Source organism: Pelodiscus sinensis, chromosome 5 (assembly GCF_052426305.1).
Source record: "Pelodiscus sinensis isolate ZL-2025 chromosome 5, ASM5242630v1, whole genome shotgun sequence".
NCBI lineage: Eukaryota > Metazoa > Chordata > Testudines > Trionychidae > Pelodiscus > Pelodiscus sinensis.
The window spans coordinates 74,773,591-74,792,095 of record NC_143056.1 but is presented as its reverse complement, the minus strand read 5'-3'; the positions used below and the strand labels follow the sequence as shown (position 1 = coordinate 74,792,095).

Here is an 18,505-nt window from a genome sequence, read left to right as displayed (position 1 = left end):
TTCTGGGGAAAAACAGTGTTATTCAAACCCTTTGACATACTTAGGTTGTTCTGGAGATTCATGTCTGAAATGATTCCAGGGAGAAAAGATATAAAACAAAAAAATCTAGAAAGGTTTCTACACTGATAACATAATTAGCGATGAATTAGTATAGGGAGAATACATATCATTTGTGACATGCTATTAGCACAGGATGCATTTGAAACAAAATACATTATCTATTTTTGGTCCTCATCATTATTCTTATCAAAGGAAAGCTATATTTTAAAAAAACCCACTGAATTTATGATATCCCTGTTAAGGAAGCATGTTTCCAGCAGAAAACGTTAGTATACCCATTCACAGATTTCTATTTTCCAGTTTTCAGACTCCTCCTTTCTGAGCAATTGGAACACTTCATGAGTCTCTTGCTTAGACATGCCAAAGATATTGACAATGATAAATTCTCAAAGAACAATGCATGAGGTATTTGATACTTTTGAAACTTTTTATTTAAAGTAAAGCTGTTAAATATGTAACTGTTAAGATACTTCTGAAACATCTCATCTATAATACTTTTAGATCTAAGTTTCCTAGCATGAAATATTGGCTATTTATTTTAATTCTGAACAGTACCACTTTTGTTATTCCATTTCTCTAGTAGCAGTCATTTGCTGTGCCAAAGAATATGGTTACTCTGTAATGTGGATAAGTGTCTCTTTGGGAATTGGTTGACACCAAAAGTCATTTTCACTTGTTCAGACTTTCTTCAGCTGGATGACCAGCACATATTACATGTCACCAACTGTTTCAATCTAATGACAACATTGGGATAATTACAAGTAACCATTCTGCCCACAGTGAAAGAGTTAACTACAAGTCTCACGCTGAAGTTAATGTGCATGGCTATGATAGAAGCACATCTTAAAAAAATTTCACATTAGCATGAAAAAATTGCATGCAGGCAGCATACAGGATGTGTCCCATGTGCATTCAACATTACCATAACAGTATGTTTATATACATCAGCACCTTCCAGTGGCTCCAAAAGCCATTTGCAAACTATACCCATTGTATAAATCATAAGTATGAATCACTTTGCCCACCATTGAACTGTGGCCTCCTGTGGGTTGGGACATACAACTGTTGACCAGTACACATCAACCCCTATAGGGCAGGAAATGAAGAATGGTACTTCATGTAAATCATAAGGGGAATTTTACTAGGTTAACTAGATGTTACTATCCGAACACATTAGAACCTATTCAACTTCATTATTATCAAAGGCACTATATAAGTAATGTTTTGACTTCAGTAGGGGCCTGCTTAACACCTCTGGAAAAGTAATTAGATAACATATGTCTAGATGTCTAAAAATTAAGAACCTAAAAAGCACCCAAGTTTGAAAATTTCAGTGGTTGATAAAATCCTGCCAATGCAAAAGGGGTATATGGATAATAGCACAGTAGATCAATAGTAGACCATATGTAAGTAATCAAAAATACAGCATCAGATTGACAGCCTTTGAATTTCCCATGTCATATTATTCATGCATCAATTAAAGACACAAACTACTTTTGTGAAAACTCTAATCTGAACACTGATGCAAGTTTTAGACACACACTTATTATTTTAAAGTATTGCAACAGAATGGTGAGTAAATAAATTCGTCAGTAGTTTGGCTCTTAAAGAATAAGCTGGTGCAGGAAATTACATACAAACAAAATACAGTGGCTCTAATGGCGACATGGATTCCAGGACTTGAATGGTAAGTTAGTGCTTAGTTGTCATCAGATGCCCTCATTAGAAATTATGTCACTGGAAATCTCTGCAACCCATTCTTTCCATGGGATATATATCGTAAACCATCACACTTAGCATTTCGTTGTGCTAATCCAAATATTAAACTACTGTACTTCAGCATCAAACTGAATTACAATTCAGTATCCATCCACTTCAGATATGCAGTTTGTAAATGCACATTCCTTCCTTCCATTCAAATAAGGGATTTATTGAGCAAATGTTCACAAAAATCTGACCTCTCACGTATCCAAATTCTTTACCACTGAGGTAAATTGGTATAATTTTGGTACTACTTTACCACTGAGTAAAGAAGAAGTTGGTACCACTACGTCATAGAAAGGTCAAAGCTCATTTGTCATCCAGATATTCAGCCTGCAAAACATTGATACTTCAATTTTCAGTTATTCATCAGATTAACATGACATGAAAATTGCAAAAGCACTGTTACAATTTGCAATAGTCAAACAAGGGCACACTAATTAAATTTTGATACAGGGCAATGTTTCAATTATTTAATGCAATTCCTGACTACTTTTCAACCCAATAAATTATTACAATAAGTATCACTTTCACAATTTATTGTTGATTCAAAGTTTGTAATGATAAAAATATTTGGAGTGAAATCCTGATTACAGTGACAAAACTTCTGATGACACATTTATTAAATTTTTTTCCTGGAATGCTACATTAAGCAGAGATGCCGAAGAGAAAACCCCACACACTTTAAATGAGTTTTAATTAATCTAATGCTAAGTGCATTTTCAAATTCAGCTTTAGATGCTAATAGGCAATTTAATACTTTATTTTATTTGAGTTTTTCCATTTATATCCATCATGTTATTTGTTTTTTGTGCACTAGAATTGTTCTGCCCTCTGTTATTTTCATCTGGAAAAGCTCATAGTAAAGTAGAAGATCAACAACAGTTGAATTTTTGACATAAACCAAACCAAAATAACTTATCTAGCACCAAGTAAAACCTCTAGAAAAGTCTGTATCAAAATCTCAGAGCTCTCACAGTTTGCATCATGCAGCTCTGACAGCAGATTTTAGCTCTTCACATAGTAAAAATAGCTAAAATATAGTTCTGGAACAGGTTTGATTCTCTTAATGATGATTGGGATTGATAGGGCCATCTTGCTCAGCCATGTCTTTTGTGTTTCTCATTGTCAAAGATAATTTAGTCCTTTTTAAAAAAAAAAAACCCATTGATTCATTCCCTTTTTCGTTTCATATTTCTCCCTCAAATTTCCCAAGGTTTTCTAACCATTCTTCTACAACTAAACAGTAACTTGTACATTCAAATTTGATGCAGTTGCTATTAAGCAGCAAAATAGCTTTAATGCATTAACTCTATTTTAATGTTTCTTTAAAGTATTTCAGTTTTATAGTACAGTATAAAACTTGAGAGCTGGAAATGGTCACAAAGACAGATCTGAAAAGTCTTTCAAATTAATTCAAATAAATTAAATATTTTAATTGTCCCCCTCATGCTTTGTATTCTTTCTCTGTGATAGCGAGGAGGACAGGGGAACAGTTTGTAACTTTGTTCCATATTTTGCCAAAGCAGGAGCCAATCTCTGATCAGTTTAACATAAGGCAAGTCGTATCGGATTCTCTAAGTTTGCTTTCAAGGTCTCCAGAAACATTGAAGCCAGTTTGTCATCTACCATACGACTGTCGCTTGAGAGTGTCACTGTCATAAGTTGATGTTGCTGAAGTTTCTCATTCCCTTCTTCATCTTCTACAATCTTGAGTTCAGGTCGAGCTCGTCCCACAGCAAGGATGCAGGCTTGAGGAGGGTTTATTACGGCAATGAAGCCACTGATGCCAAACATGCCCAGATTGGAAATGCTGAAGGAAGGGGGAAAAGTTTACATATATATTTTACTTGTTACATGAAGATATCACTGAAGACAATTTGTGACCAAGATACACCCAGCTGTGGAAAACCCACTACTAAGCGAATTTGTAGCATTTTCCTTGAGGTCAAAAAATGGGAGGTATGGGCCAAACAGGAGGCATAGTACAAGTTGTAAAAAGGCCCATTCAGTATATCACAACTGCAGCCTCTAACAATGGGAGCCTGATTTCAATTTAAAGTGACCCTCACCTTAGAATAACAGTAGTAAAATCTCTGCCTGCCATCTTCCTATGAATGAATCATATTTCTCCCCACCCCACTGAAGACATTTCCATTCTCTGCACTGCTAGATTCCCATTTGCTCTTTCTGCTGAAATGTTTATGATTATCTAGGAGATATTTTCTTTTGACAACTGCTTTAGCCTTAAAACACCATGTGAAATAAACAGTCCCGTGCTCTAGGCTAGCATAGGCCAATTACACTATCAATATTAATAGATCTCTTTCTGTAAAATATCTCTATTATTAGTGTGTCCCAGGACATTTTTATAGTCACCAATTATCCATTATAAATTCAAAATTTGTGTTAATACCATAACTCTGCACAGTAAAAATAATCACAAAGTCATGGAGTTCAGGTTTCCTCAGCAACATTAACCACACTCTATTTATAATAGTGTTCTGTATCTCATAAATGTAATGTATTAAGATGCACATCAAACCATGCAAAAAAAAAAACTGCATCAGCCTATGTTCAATGAATCCAATATAAAATTTCTTGCCTTTTTGTAGAAATGTAATATTGCATTTAAATATTAACATTTTATTTAGCACAGACCATTTCTTCTTGTACTTTATAAAAAAGAAAAAAATATGCTAAATAGAAGTAAATTGTCCCATTTAAGTTTTGAAGTTTATAACTCAAATATCTGAAAGGACAAAAGGAAGGTTACTTCCCAAATACAGAGCAGTTTTTACTTGATAGGAGACCTTTTTCTACATGTATGAGTTAAATGAATCAAGAGCACCATGGTTTATACTGTTATAATTGTGTCTTTGCATAGAGAGATAGACTTTTTATAAAGCTTAAAGTAAATATCATAAAGTAAATATTTTACTACTTATTTTTCTATCTACTTAATGTAATAAAGAAACAATCTCCTGAAGATTTACATGCATGCAAAACAAAGCCAAAAAAAAAGTTTCTCTCTTATATTTTTTCTTGCATCAAAAGTGGCTATGTCAAGGTGAGCCAGCCCAAAAATTGTTCCAAAAAAGTAAAAGTTCTCTTGACATAGGAATCTGGGGACTAAAATATCCTTTCCAATTTGCAGGAGAAAACTGTTGCATCACTTTTCAAGTCACCTAATGAGCTTTCACGGGTAGGCTGGCTGATTTTATAGGATTGCTTGTTTCAGCAAAACTGATTATCTGAGAATCAGCCATAGCTCTAAGCTCATACTAAATGTATTAAAAGATTGGTAAAAATTTTACCTAAAAGAGCCGCCTTGGTATTCTTCAGGTAACAGTTTTCCATCTCTTGCTTTCTTTGCGAGAGCCTATGAAAATGAAGATAGAAAATAAAATCCAAAACTAAGTTCTCATCACCTTGGACTGGAGTGAGGCAGCACACAGAGTATTGCACGGCATTAGTAAAATTCCTTCTATGTATTTTGTCTAAAACATTTGAGGCAGACAGCTTTGCCATTTAAATATGAAATTAAAGAAGATTGTTTGCTCCAATTATGCGAGATGTGAGGGGCGAGGGGATGAAGACTAAGACTGCTAATCAGAGAGACTGGATGAGGAGTGAGAAGGAGGTAACGGGCACTGGCTGCCCAAGATGACTGGGATACTGTGTCGATTGAGAAAGAGTGCAGCACTCAAAAGAAAAATTGAGACTGACACAGAGACTGAATGAGGAGATTAGGGCTGGACAGGCAAGAGATTGAGACATGGATGAGAACACTGAAGAGAAATTAGGACTGAAAAGGCAAAAGAGAATATAACTGGGAGGAAGAGCCAGGACTGCAACAAGGGCAGGTTGGAAAGGATAGAGCACAAGTGATCAAGTATAGGCAAACAGGCAGCAGAATCTATACCCACTAGAGCAAATGCACCTTCTTAGATTGAATGGAACCCACAATTCCTGAGTCTCGTCCTTCTTTCACTATAAGCAAATATCTGGGAAACCCACTGGCGAAGTGTTCCATTCTCTTCTAGGGCTGGTCCATGTAAAGGGTGGTGATCTGTTATTTCTATTAGTTACTCTGTTAGTTCAGTAGCAGAGACTTGTGTGGGAGATTGAAACCTCCTGGTGACCCATGAGTATATTAATACTATGCCAGATAACAAAATGTGGTGTTTTTTCCAGTTTGCTTTCTTAAAAGCCTAGGGAAACACACACAAAAACACTAAACAAATATTAATAACATTGTAAAATCAAGCACTCAAAAGTTAAGAAATGCCTAAATTTAGCTCCCTTCTACATAACACATTAGTATATGATCATGTAATTAAAGACTGTATAGTATTTTTGTCCCATAGGACCCTTTCTTTCATTCAGTATACTGGATTGACGGTGTTCACTTAATGAGCAGGTATTCGGTATTTGGTTTTCTCCTCATTATTTACTGTGTTGTCCTCAGCCTTATTTGCTGTACACCATCTGTACCTGCTCTGAACACAGAATTATTAGTTTCCAAATGGGCTTGTCTATTGAGTTCATCACAACAGTGTCTGAGCACTTCGCAAATATTAATCCATCTTCACAATATCTCTGGAAGATTAGAAGGCAGATGTTACCCACTTTTTACAGATGAAGAGCTGAGGCGTAGAAGAATTAAGGCCAAAAGCATCCACCAATTTTGGATGTCCCATTTCAGATGACTAGGACTGGATTTCTCAGGGTCGTTAGCATTATATGGCATTTTATATTCAAACAAATCTCTCGTTGATTTCAGTTGCAACTCAGAGTGTTCAGCACTTCTACAAATCAGATCCTAGGATTTCAATCAAGCATGCAGAAAATGAGGAATCCATTTAAAGACCAACTATGAAAAGTTTGGTTTCAGTGACTTGCCCAGCATCACACAGAGATGTATGGCAGAGGGAGGGATCGAATTCAGTTCTCCAGAGCAGCATTCAGCTATCTTAATCATGAAACCATTTTTTCTCTTCTTATAATATTTTGTTTAATTCACTGCACACCTGCTAAAAATGTAGCCTACAGACAACAGCTTTCTTCACTACGCAACCCTGATTCATCCCTAGAGCATGTCAGCCTGTGCACTGAATGAGTCAGGGCCCACGTGCAGGGAAGGAGGGAAGTATGTGTTCACAAGGTGGCTGAATTAGAAAATGCAAGATTAATGTTGCTTGTATATTTTTGATCGCTTGACTTTGCAATCTTAATCATGCTCTTTTAATGTAGTTTTTGTAAGTAATATATATTCTAGAAATATATAGTGTTACCCTCAAGACTTCGTAGAGCAGGCAAGGCCATAATTTGGTCAGATTGGATTAGGGAAGAGACTTTGACCATCAGTCAATTTAATGAAAATGATATCTTCCTCCCCCCTTTATAATGTTAAAATTAAAGTTCAGTCTTGAGACCAGTAGCTGTGGCACTATATCCAGCTTAAATGTGTCATCTCGCATCTGTTTGACCACTATCCTCAGCTAATTCAGCTCATCTGATTTGCTTTCATTTCTCCAAATATTATCCAGATTGCCAACACCTAAGGCACCACTATATGCACTGTTGGCCAGCAAATTTGAATTAAACACAGATTCCCTAATAGAGAAATAGGAGGAACTACTAGACAAATTCTTATGTGCTAACCAACTCGTACTCAGTACTTTTTCCTTGGCACAGTTTAAGATTAATTCAGCAGAAAATCATATAGAGCATTGGATTTTTCTCTGACTATTCAAAACAGATGTCACAAAGTTAGAAAAATGTTGGGTCTCTGGTTCAGCAGGTGCTAACTTAACCCATATGCTCTAGGAATGCTCTAATATCCGTACGTTTTGGGCAGAACCTAATTGCAGACTTAATTGCAGAACTAAGTAGTTTCTATCAAAACTGTGTTGCAAACTAAACCTGTAATTTTAAACCTAACAGATGTTAATAGGAAGCTAAAAAATGTTGGCTTAGCACAGTACAGGTTGAACCTCTCTAGTCTGGCACCTTCAAGACTTGAATGGTGCTGAACTAGACAATTTGCCGAACCATGGGTGGTCAATATTGTCTAGTACTGACACTTCCACTGCTTTCTGGGCTCTTAGAATACATTTAAGGGTAAATCAGAGCTAAACAACAGCACAGAATACTGAGAGCCAGGACTGGTGGCTGTAAACAAACTTAATGGGACTATGGGACACTTGGCCACACCCATGATACAATCATGCTGGATCACAGATGTTGCCGGACCACAATGTGCCAGACTAGGGAGGTTCAACCTGTATTAATAATTACTAAAAGACTAGTGCTACAAAAGTGAAAATTCAAAAAGATATAAACAACTGAAGACTGGAATATACATATTGTAAGTTTGGCCACCATGGAAGGAATGGAAGACAGTAACAAGTACACAGAAAAAAACAAACCTCAGATATCAAATGCTGTCCTGGAAGCATAGGAATGATCTTATTTAACGCAGGCGTTCCTGCCTCCCCCGATCTCTTTTCTTTCAACTTCCTTTTCTCCTGCCTCTGTTACCACCATGAGTTTTGCTTTTATTCTTTATCTTAATTTTTAATTAGTTTAATTTTATATACATTAATTTGTTCTTAAGAACATGAGTGAATGGAATGCAGTCAGTATACTTTTCTCTCTCTATATATAGATATCAAAGCAAATATTGGATTTCCTACAATTTCATCAGATATATGGAATATTTAAGGTTATTTAGACTGATGAAAAAATTCAAAATACATTTCTCCCTTTATAAAAAATTGAAAAGTGTTCTGATAACAGTATATGTGGGATTTATTTGTTAGAAAAAGGTCCAGAAATTTACTTTACCTGCAAAAGTCATGGAAAATAAGCAGAAATACTTTTCTTGTTCAAAACAAAAATAAAGTCACTTGAATATCATCCTTCGTAACACAAGATGATCTGGTATTTAGGGCGTAGGCCTTAGTGTCTTCCTGTCTGCTGAGACATCTTAGGAAAGCCACTTCACTCCCTTTCCTTAACTGATCCGTATCACTTTCAAATCACTCCTCAGGACACCAGATTTCTATGAAGTCTAGAGGGCATGATATATTGCTTTTTAGGTCAGAGTGGAATTTTGTGGAGGACTAGCTTTTAGGTTTCAAATGAATTATCTCAATTTTGTGAACGAGTCCATAGTAACACACTTTGTGTGTTACAAACAGTATTAAACAAAAAAGGACAGTTTGAAGGGAAGTAAGAGATAGCTGGTATTTTGTGCGTTCATGTAAACACTTAGTTTACCAGTTTCTGGGAGCAAGAATTGAATCCGTGTGTGTCTGTTGACAACACCTAACATATTGTGGATGTTCCTGTTGTAGGAGTAATGAAAGCAATAATGTTCCTTGTTACTGAAATAGAAATGATAATACCCATTTTTATAAAGAGCTTTGATATCTATCCATGAAAGTTTCTATAAAGTCTTGTTAAGAAAGGAAAGTCTAGGTCAGTGGTTCCCAAACTTTTTGGCATCACCCCTCCCCCCTTTTGATTTTTGAGAAATCCTCATGCCCGCCCTCCCAAAATAGCAGCAAAACTTGGGGTGGGTTTGACGGCGGTGTGTGTGGCTAGGTCACTTCACGGCCCCCCCTCCCCCGGGGGCACGTCCCCCAGTTTTGGAACCCATGGTCTAGGTGATGTTATTTCTCCTCTTACGAATTAAAATGCTTTAGTGCAAGTAAGATCTCAATGCTACATGTAATCCCACCAATGACATGCAAAAATTAAGATCAATGAAATTTTGAAATTCATGAAGCAATATCACACTTTTCTGTATTACCTGTATTTATATTTCAGTACAGCATAGAGGCTGCAACTGGTACATGGCACATTTGTGAGGGACAACCACAGATCCCATTGGATGGGAGCAACAAACCACAGCCACTGGGTGCAGGGGGAGGGAGGGAGAAGGAAGTCTGCAGATTGTCAATGTCAGCAAAATGTCTCTGACTCACAGACCACATTACCCTAATGGGCCACATTCAGCCTACAGGCTGCCTATCATTGATATAGATGTTTCTTCCTTTACGAATTGGAGCTTTTCATGCAATGCAAAGTCTGCTTTTCTACTACAGAAATCAAACATTTGCAGACATATTTCCAACTTTCTTGTCTGCTTCAATGGTGTTTTTGTTGTCATTCTCTTGTAAAAAGTGTGACTGCTACAGAACAGCCCAGGTAGTCAGAGTCCAGTCCACAGGCTCAAATAGAGAATGACACTATGAACAGGCCAGTTACCTTAGACCCTACTCCTAGCATACATCTTGTAGGACAAGTCACTAATGTTTATGCTTCAGTTTCTTCATATTACAATGTGCATAATAGTCATTGTGCTTACCTGCTTTAACACTTTTTACTTTCACAGTGCCCTCTAATAGTGGATTATGTGCCCTTTATAAACATTAATGAACTAATCCTCACAACTCCCTTGTGATATAGCTGTTTTTACCAATTTAGAGATTAATGTTTGTAGAAGGTTCTCAAACTGTAACATACTATACAGATATATTATTTTTATGATCACAAGTGCCACTCGATCAGACACCAGGCCTGTGATATCAGGCCTCACTTCTATTGATAATAATGATCGGTCCACGGTAATTTATGATAAAGTCATAATTATAACTTGAGACAGGATTTAAATTAACTTGTCACAACTGTGAGCTATATCTGCAGTGTTGTTGTAGCAGTGCTAGTCCCAGGATATCAGAGAGAGACAAGGTGGGCCAATTTCTGTCTGTAAGAGAGAGAAGCTTTCAAACCACTCTGAGCTTTTCTATGGGTTATAACTCCTTGTCTGTTCTAACTTGTGACACTCTGAGTACTTATCTGTTGAAGAATTCTATGTAAGCTCAAAAGCGTGTCCTTTTTACCAAGAGAAGTTGGTTGAATAAAATAAATAAGTGTGTGTGTGTGTGTGTGTGTGTGTGTGTGTATGTTTCCTAGCTAGTCTCTCTAGCTTTAAAGCATCTCATTTTCATGATTTAAGGTGCAACAACTCTACCTTTGTTCACAAAAGAATAAAGGAAAAATGTAGGTTGATTCTCATTTCAGCATGGATCCCTCATATAGAAAGAAGTTGACCTAATGTGTTACTATCAAGTGGAAAAATAGCTTTATGAACTTTTCTAATGGAGTTGGTCCCCTGAAAGCTAAGGTCTCCTAGGTTTAACTCATAAAATGCATAATTCCTAACTGGGATACAGACAGGAGTCAGAGAAGTGGAAAGAGGAGAAATAACATCTTTTCTCTGATACTGCTGGTCTTAGTATCTTGTAGTTGCCTACAAGGCATGTGTAGCGGGGTCCCCGCTCCACCACAGCGCCCCTGCCGTCTGTTTGGGGAATTATATCTGCCGGCAGGTGGCGCGGTCTGTTCAGGACACTGCCCTCTGGCAATGTCCACAATAGCCTGAGCTTTTCCCCCCTTCCGGGGGGGAGGGTGGTTAGTTGTAGGTCGGCAGGCCTTTAGGAGGCGTTCCTCCGCCCTGGTACAATGGGTGGCTTGTCCGCCCTATGGCCCTACCGTGCCTTAAAACAGTCCGAGTCTGAGAGTCTATCTCCGGCCTTACTTCAGGTTGGGGTGAGAGACAATAGTTCAGGGGCCCGGCCTTGCTTCAGGCCCGGGCCATGGGGGAAGAAATTCTGCGTATACTCAAGTCCCTTAACTCAGTTAGGGCCGGGCAACAGTCCTAGTCCTGGCCCTTTAAAAAGGTCCGGTCCGGATCCTGGCCAGGTACCAAGACCACCATACGGAGGCCCAGGCCCTCGAGCAGGGCAGCAAATGGCGGCAAACCACAGTAAGCCAAGCCGGCCCTAACTCAAGGCAGGGCAGCAAATGGCGGCCATGTCCTGACTCAAGGCGTGGCCGCAGACAAACACCCAGGTTTGTAGAAGCTCCTAGTTCAAGAGCTGGGCAGGTAGTGCACCTGCAGCAGTGGCAAAGGGGGAGACTGCCACCCGGTTAGTGGGTGGCGGGGGGGGGCGCAGGCCCACCCACTCTCCTGCGCCCCGGCCCAGGGGCCCTGGATGCAGCAGTTCAGCTGCTACAGGCTCAGCAGGGGCTCCAGCCCGCAACTTGCTGGCCTAGGGCGGTTCTCAGCCCATGCTACCCCCTGGGCCGCTTCTTGTCTCCCCCTTCGCTGGTACCTGTACCTCCAGCAGGTCTGAGCAGGGAGTCGAGGCGCTGTCGTCCCAGCAGGGTCCGGCTGGCCCAATCCAGGGGTCAAGGGGTTGGAACCCCGCAGCGTCCCGTGGGCTCACCCGGCCCCGGCGTTCCAGTACCCATCGGGGTTCCAGCTGGTCCAGCGGCTCGGTCCAGTCCTCGGGGTCCCCGGGAGGTTCAGCTGGCTGGCTTGGCCAGGCCTCAGTAGCCCTGGCAGGGAACCCTTGGCTGGCTTCCGAGGAGGCCGCTGAGGGTGGCCTAGCCCAGGTCTTAGCCTTCCCAGGCAGGAGCTCCAGACAGGCCACCGGCTCCTTCAGAGGCTGGGCCCTGACTGAGCTCCCCAGCAGCCTTCTTATAGTCCTAGCCCCGCCCCTTGACTTCCGGTCAGGTGAGGGGGCGGGGCTAGGCTGGGCTCAAAATGGCTCCCAGAGGGGTTCCTCCGCCTCTGGCTCAGTGGGTGGCCATTCCACCCCACTACAGCATGTTACAATCAAAAACTGCTAAAGGCTGTGCCATATAATGAGTAAAACAAAAACAAAAAAACCCCTCTCCAAACAAAAATATATTTAAACTAGAATAGCAATATAGCAAAGTACAAAAACAAACTTGGTCATTCTGTATGAGCATTATGCTCATACATCAAGAACAATGATTGAAGCATACTTAGCCTATTACAAAAAGAAGACAGCATAGTATAAATGTAAAAATCGACAGAGATATACAAATTTGAGCATGGCAAAAAAGTTATTGTAGTTACTGAACCAGAGAGCAACAGCCATTGGAACGGTGCTTGTTCATACAACAGGGATAACGTGAACATACTGCTTATGAGTAATAAAAGCACTCATGATCAAAGCAATATGATTTCATATGCACGTGACCTGGAAATAAGTCAGAATTAACACAGGGCAATGGGGAGACAGATCTAACTCAGGCATCAGATGAAGGATCTGCCAAACTATAAAGGGATACTATCAAAGAAATGGCTGCAGGTTTTATAACCTCTTGCTATAGAATAAAAGAATATTTTTCCACAACATAGAAGAGAATTGTAAGAAATTAGCAAACCTAAATTATTTCTATAACTTTCTATGTAGATATTCCCTGTTGGCCTCATCCTGCAACCCTTATTCATGGTAGACTGAATTACTGGAACTCAGGAGTTGGTAATGTATACCACATTTAATAGAAACTACTAGTTGAGATGAAAAATGTTTACATTAAGAACATCACATCTATAAGTATAATGCTAATGTTCCATTCTTGCAATCCTGGTCCATGGTTTGAAACAATGCATCCCACTGCAAGGTGTCAGTGATAGGAATTGAAGCTTCATGTCTCACACTCTATTTGTAACGGAGTTTTCACTTCATTAATTTACAGGCTGGTTCAATGCACTGTATGTATAGTTACCACAGGAAGGCAGATCTGAAAGTTGGCTACCGCTTGATGAGAGAAGTTAAAAATATAACCCCCAAAACCCTGAAGTGGAGGTTGTTAGAGAAAAGAAACTGCCCCCCAGTAAAAAAAGTTTGGCCAGGCCGCTCTTGACTCCTTGAGAGAAACCGGCCGCACCCTTCCTGCATACCATTGCCTTTAGAAAAGGGGAAGGTGTGAAAAGGGGAAAATAGCCTGACTCTCCCACCCATCACCTTGGCATGAGAACTGCGGGGCTTACCTGGTCGCATGAAACCTGCACAGTTTCGGCCCAACCCCTGGGACAGAGACCCCCCCACTTGGTGACCATTGGGCCATATATGGTAATATGCAAGCGCGGGAAAGCGATGCGCAGATTTGCGGATAAATACCCATGGCACAGTTTGCTCTAGGAGGTCTTCGCAACACATGTACCACCGTGCGTGTGCCTTCTCATATACTTCAAAGCGCTGCCAGCCTGATCAACCGACCAGCCACCTCCCCCGACTCTCGGGCGTAACCAAGGCCTTCGCAACCGAACCGATATCTGTGAAATGTTCCGTGTGCTGTGTAAGTTGGTATGTATGATTTGATTTTTTTCTTGTTGTATAAGCTTAGTGTTGTAGTTGTTTTTGGGTAGTACATAAGAGTTTGTAGTTATCACTTATTTTATTACTGTAGCTGGATATTTTAAGATTAGAGACTATTCCCCTTGCCATTCCCATCCCTATATCTCTGACACATTTTACTAGAAACCATAGAATATAATAAATACTGTAAATTCATTATTAACACAGTCTATTAAAAATCTTAGAATAAATACTATAAATTCACCTCTGTCATAAATAAATAATTTTTATTTGATAAAACTGTCCACCTGGCTCTGTCCTTCCCCACTTGGGTATTCATTATCGGACCTGTGATTCTCGCGACAGAGGTAAAAGTGTGAAAGTAAAGCTTTATATTGCTATTTTTGCTATCCTTACTCCTTGGCTAGCTGGTGGATAAGAGACCTCCATATCATACTCAATAAAACATTCATGTTTAGCAATGACTGTATTTTCAGAGGGGGGTCTTGACAACACTTTAAAAAGTGAACATTCTAAAGTCCACTTCATGTACATTTTGTGGGATGATACCATTTAAAGACCAGACACTAAGTACAGTAGTATTAGTTCTTACTTTTCCAGCACTGTTATTCAGAACAACATTCCATGCAAAGCTATCACACTTTTTGTAGCTCTGAACATACATATCTGGAGGCAGAGTCACTCCTGCACATGGGCAATTTTACAAACCCACAGCTGCTTACTTGCTTGAGGAAGATCAGCCCTGTGTATGGCTCCGAGTCCTAAGCCATCGGACCCTTTTCTGAAGCAAGTCAGACTGAGGGTACGTCTAGACTACATGCCTCTGGCGACAGAGGAATGTAGATTAGACTACCCGGCATAGGAAAATGAAGCAGCGATTTAAATAATCGCCGCTTCATTTAAATTTACATGGCTGCCGCGCTGAGCCGATCAGCTGTTTGTCGGTTCAGCGCGGTAGTCTGGGCGTTCCGCGGTCGACATCAAAGGCATTTGTCGACCTCCTAGGTATGCCTAATCCCAGGAGGCATACCTGGGAGGTCGACAAATGCCTTTGATGTCGACCGCGGAGCGTCCAGACTACCGCGCTGAACCGACAAACAGCTGATCGGCTCAGCGCAGCAGCCATATAAATTTAAATGAAGCGGCGATTATTTAAATCGCCGCTTCATTTTCCTATGCTGGATAGACTAATCTACATGCCTCTGTCGCCAGAGGCATGTAGTCGAGACGTATCCAAAGAGTATGTGGCTGTGGATCTCATATCCAAGCAATTTGTGGCTGCCGCAACAGTCCCTAGCCCCTATTGCCACTAAAGGAGAGGAGCTCTAACCTACACCTGGCTTAAGACAATGCAGCTCTAGAAATCTAGGCAATAAAGCTAATTTAAAGCTACCTTTGAGGCACACTCCATTCGTGACTTGTGTTGAATGCTCAAATAAGCAAAGCCCTGAATAAGGGATATAATATTTACAATAAAACAAACAACTCCCATCTATTTATATCCTGGAAAAAATACCACAAATGCTAATGAATATGAAACTACTTATTTGATGTTGTTAATACACTACTCTGATTAAGAGACAATTTCACAGGCTGTATTGAGCCAAGTTTGGCACGGATTTCACTGCAGAATTTGATGGCTAAATAATTTTTGCATTTTAAAAAAAATGCTAATAAAATTGATGGAAGAGACTTGCTATTTGGGATGTAAGTGACTAGTCAATTATCCAGTAAGCATATGCTTATCCCACACCCCTTCACTTCTGCCTCTATCAGACAGAGGCAGCAAGAGGGAGGAGGAGAGCAAAAGCCAGTGCTGGGGGGAGCTCGCTTAAAAACCAGTTCCCCCCAGCACCATCTTTGTGGAGGAGTGGGGGCAATGGACACAGAGGCATAGTGCGGGGACCAGGCACGAGCCAGTAATCAGTTGTCTCGGCTCGCACCCAGTCCTCCTGGCTGTGCCTCTGCCTTTTAAATGTATTAAGAGGAGAATAACTCCCATGGGAGCTAACCCCGCTGCAGCTCTGTAATTTTCCACCTTATTGACTAATCGATTATCTGCTTAAACACAATTGAACATCCCTACTTGCTATATTAATAATACATTTACAATTCCAATACCACAAAAAAAAAAAAAAAAAAAAAAAAAAAAGCTTTCAGCCTTTTTTTAAACTGCTTTTGAGATAATCATTCATTTCCATCTGGGTCATGCCATACCTTTGGCTGCAAAAAGCTACACAGCCATGATATTCCTAAGCCTACTGTACATCTGAGACCTACCTTTGCAGAGGCAGCAATTTCCTGTACTCCCTTGGTAGCAGCATCTTTTATGATTGGTGTAATGAGACCTCGGTCTGTTGCCACAGCAATAGAGATGTCGATGGATTGCAGCTGCCTAGGGCCCTCTCCATCCCAGGTCACATTCACATCTGGCATTTGCTAGAAAAGAGATACACAAAGAAAGCCAGCAGTTAGAGGAATAATGGCTCAACCAATTATAAAAAGGAAACCTCTTTAAAATGCACAGCGATATACAGGCATTCACCAAAGTAATTAATGCAGCACAGACTGCTGTTTGAGACTGAAGGCAAGAGAACAGGTCACATCTGTTACCAGGACTGCCGCGAGCAAGACAGGGATAATAAAAGACTTGCCATGTAGGTCTAAGAATAGACTCATTTTATTAGCAAGCATCCATTTAAATCTACCTTGTCAGCAATTGCGAATGAATGCTGCAGAGCAGGAAACTGCAGCAGAGAGAAACAAAAATATTTATGAACAGTCAGGGCTATTGGGAAACTAATGATACGTTAACAGCAGCAGCCAAACTCTTTAGATGTTCACAAGTATCACCTTCTGAATGCCTAAGATATGAGTGAGAGAGAGAGAGAGAGAGAGATGGATAACTAAAAAGTAACAGGGTATTTGACCCTTCACGACTAGCTCACTCGTTTATATGCAATCCTGGTCAATAATGACCATACATATACAATCTCATATATAATTTCATTGTCCTCTGTGAAATGAGCTATTAGAAAAGTCTAATTCCTAGTGTAGAAGTCTCTCAGTAGAAGTGGCCATCTAATCTTAGTGACCTAAGAACCGAACTTTCCTCATACACCCTGGCAGTCTAACAATATCATGCGATATGATACACTGGCAGGTGATCAAAGTGTTTACATGAAGTCCAGACTCTAGAGCTGTCAATCTAGCAAATGTCACTTATTCTTTTGAAAGAAAGAAGATAAGTATGGCCATCTGACCCAGTATCTTGTCTTTCCACAGATGCCAGTATCAGGTACCCAAGTGGAAATGAACAGAACAGATAATCATTAAGGCTGTGTCCAGACTCAGGGTTTTTTTGGGAAAAGTAGCCTTTTTCCGAAAAAACTTCACCTGCGTCTAGACTGCAGCCGCGTTCTTTCGAAATTAAATCGAAAGAATGTGGCTTTTCTTTCGACAGTGGTAAACCTAATTCCACGAGGAAGAACACCTTCTTTCGAAAGTGCTCTTTCGAAAGAAGGCGTTCTTGAAAGCAAACAGGCTTTTTAGAAAGAGAGCATCCAGACTCACTGGGTGCTTTCTTTCGAAAAAGCGGCTTGCTTTTTCGAAATTACGCGTGCAGTCTAGACGCTCTCTTTCGAAAGAGGCTCTTTCGAAAGAGGCTTGCAGTCTAGACATAGCCTAAGTGATCCATTCACTGTTGCTTATTCCCAGCTTCGGACAAACAGACTAGGGACACATCTCAGCCAATCCTGGCTAATAACCATTGATGGATCTATCCTCCATAAATTCATCTTGTTCTCTTTTGAACCCTATTATATTCTGAGCCTTTACAACATCCTCTGTCAAAGAGCTCCACAGGTTGAATGTCAGTTGAGTAAAGAAATACTGCCTTTTGTTTTAAACCTGCCATCTATTAATTGTGTGTGACCCCTTAGTTTGTGTTATGAGTAAATTGCAGTTTCTTATCTACTTTCTCTACACCATTAAACCTCACTCAGATTCCTGATTGGTCATCTCTTTTCCAAGCTGAAAAGTCCCAGCCCTATTCATCTCTCCTCATATGGAATCCATTCCATACCACCTAAGCATTTTTGTTGCCATTGTCGGAACCTTTTCTAATTCCAATATATTTTTTAAGATGGGGGTAGCCACATCAAACACACAGTATTCAAGATGTGGGTGAAATGAATTTATATAGTGACAATGTGACATTTTCTGTCTTATTATCTATCCTTTCTTAAAAATCCCCTAATATTGTTTTCTTTTTTGATTACTACTGAACATTGAGTGGAGGTTTTCAGAGAACTACCCACAATGACTATAAGATCTCTTTCGTGAGCGGTTACAGCTAATTCAGACCCCATTTGTATAGTTGGGATTATGTTTTCCAATGTGTGTTACTTTGCATTTCTCAACTTCTAATTTAATCTACCATTTTGTTACTGAGTTGCTCAGTTTTGAGAGAT

The 18,505-nt window shown here is 39.9% G+C and overlaps 1 protein-coding gene across 3 annotated transcripts in view; it reads right to left on the bottom strand.

Annotated features, from left to right (window-relative positions):
• Window positions 1-468: 468 nt before the first annotated feature.
• PDHX (pyruvate dehydrogenase complex component X) overlaps window positions 469-18,505 on the bottom strand; it is a 106,851-nt gene continuing 88,814 nt past the window's right edge. For all 3 annotated transcript variants that reach the window (XM_089778541.1, XM_075927469.2, XM_075927468.2), the window contains 3 exons: window positions 16,314-16,472; window positions 5,139-5,203; window positions 469-3,634 (listed from right to left, as the gene is read on the bottom strand). In XM_089778541.1, coding sequence (XP_089634667.1) covers window positions 3,370-3,634; window positions 5,139-5,203; window positions 16,314-16,472 — 489 coding nt within the window. In that variant the 3' untranslated portion in view covers window positions 469-3,369. The remainder of the gene's footprint in view (window positions 3,635-5,138; window positions 5,204-16,313; window positions 16,473-18,505) is intronic.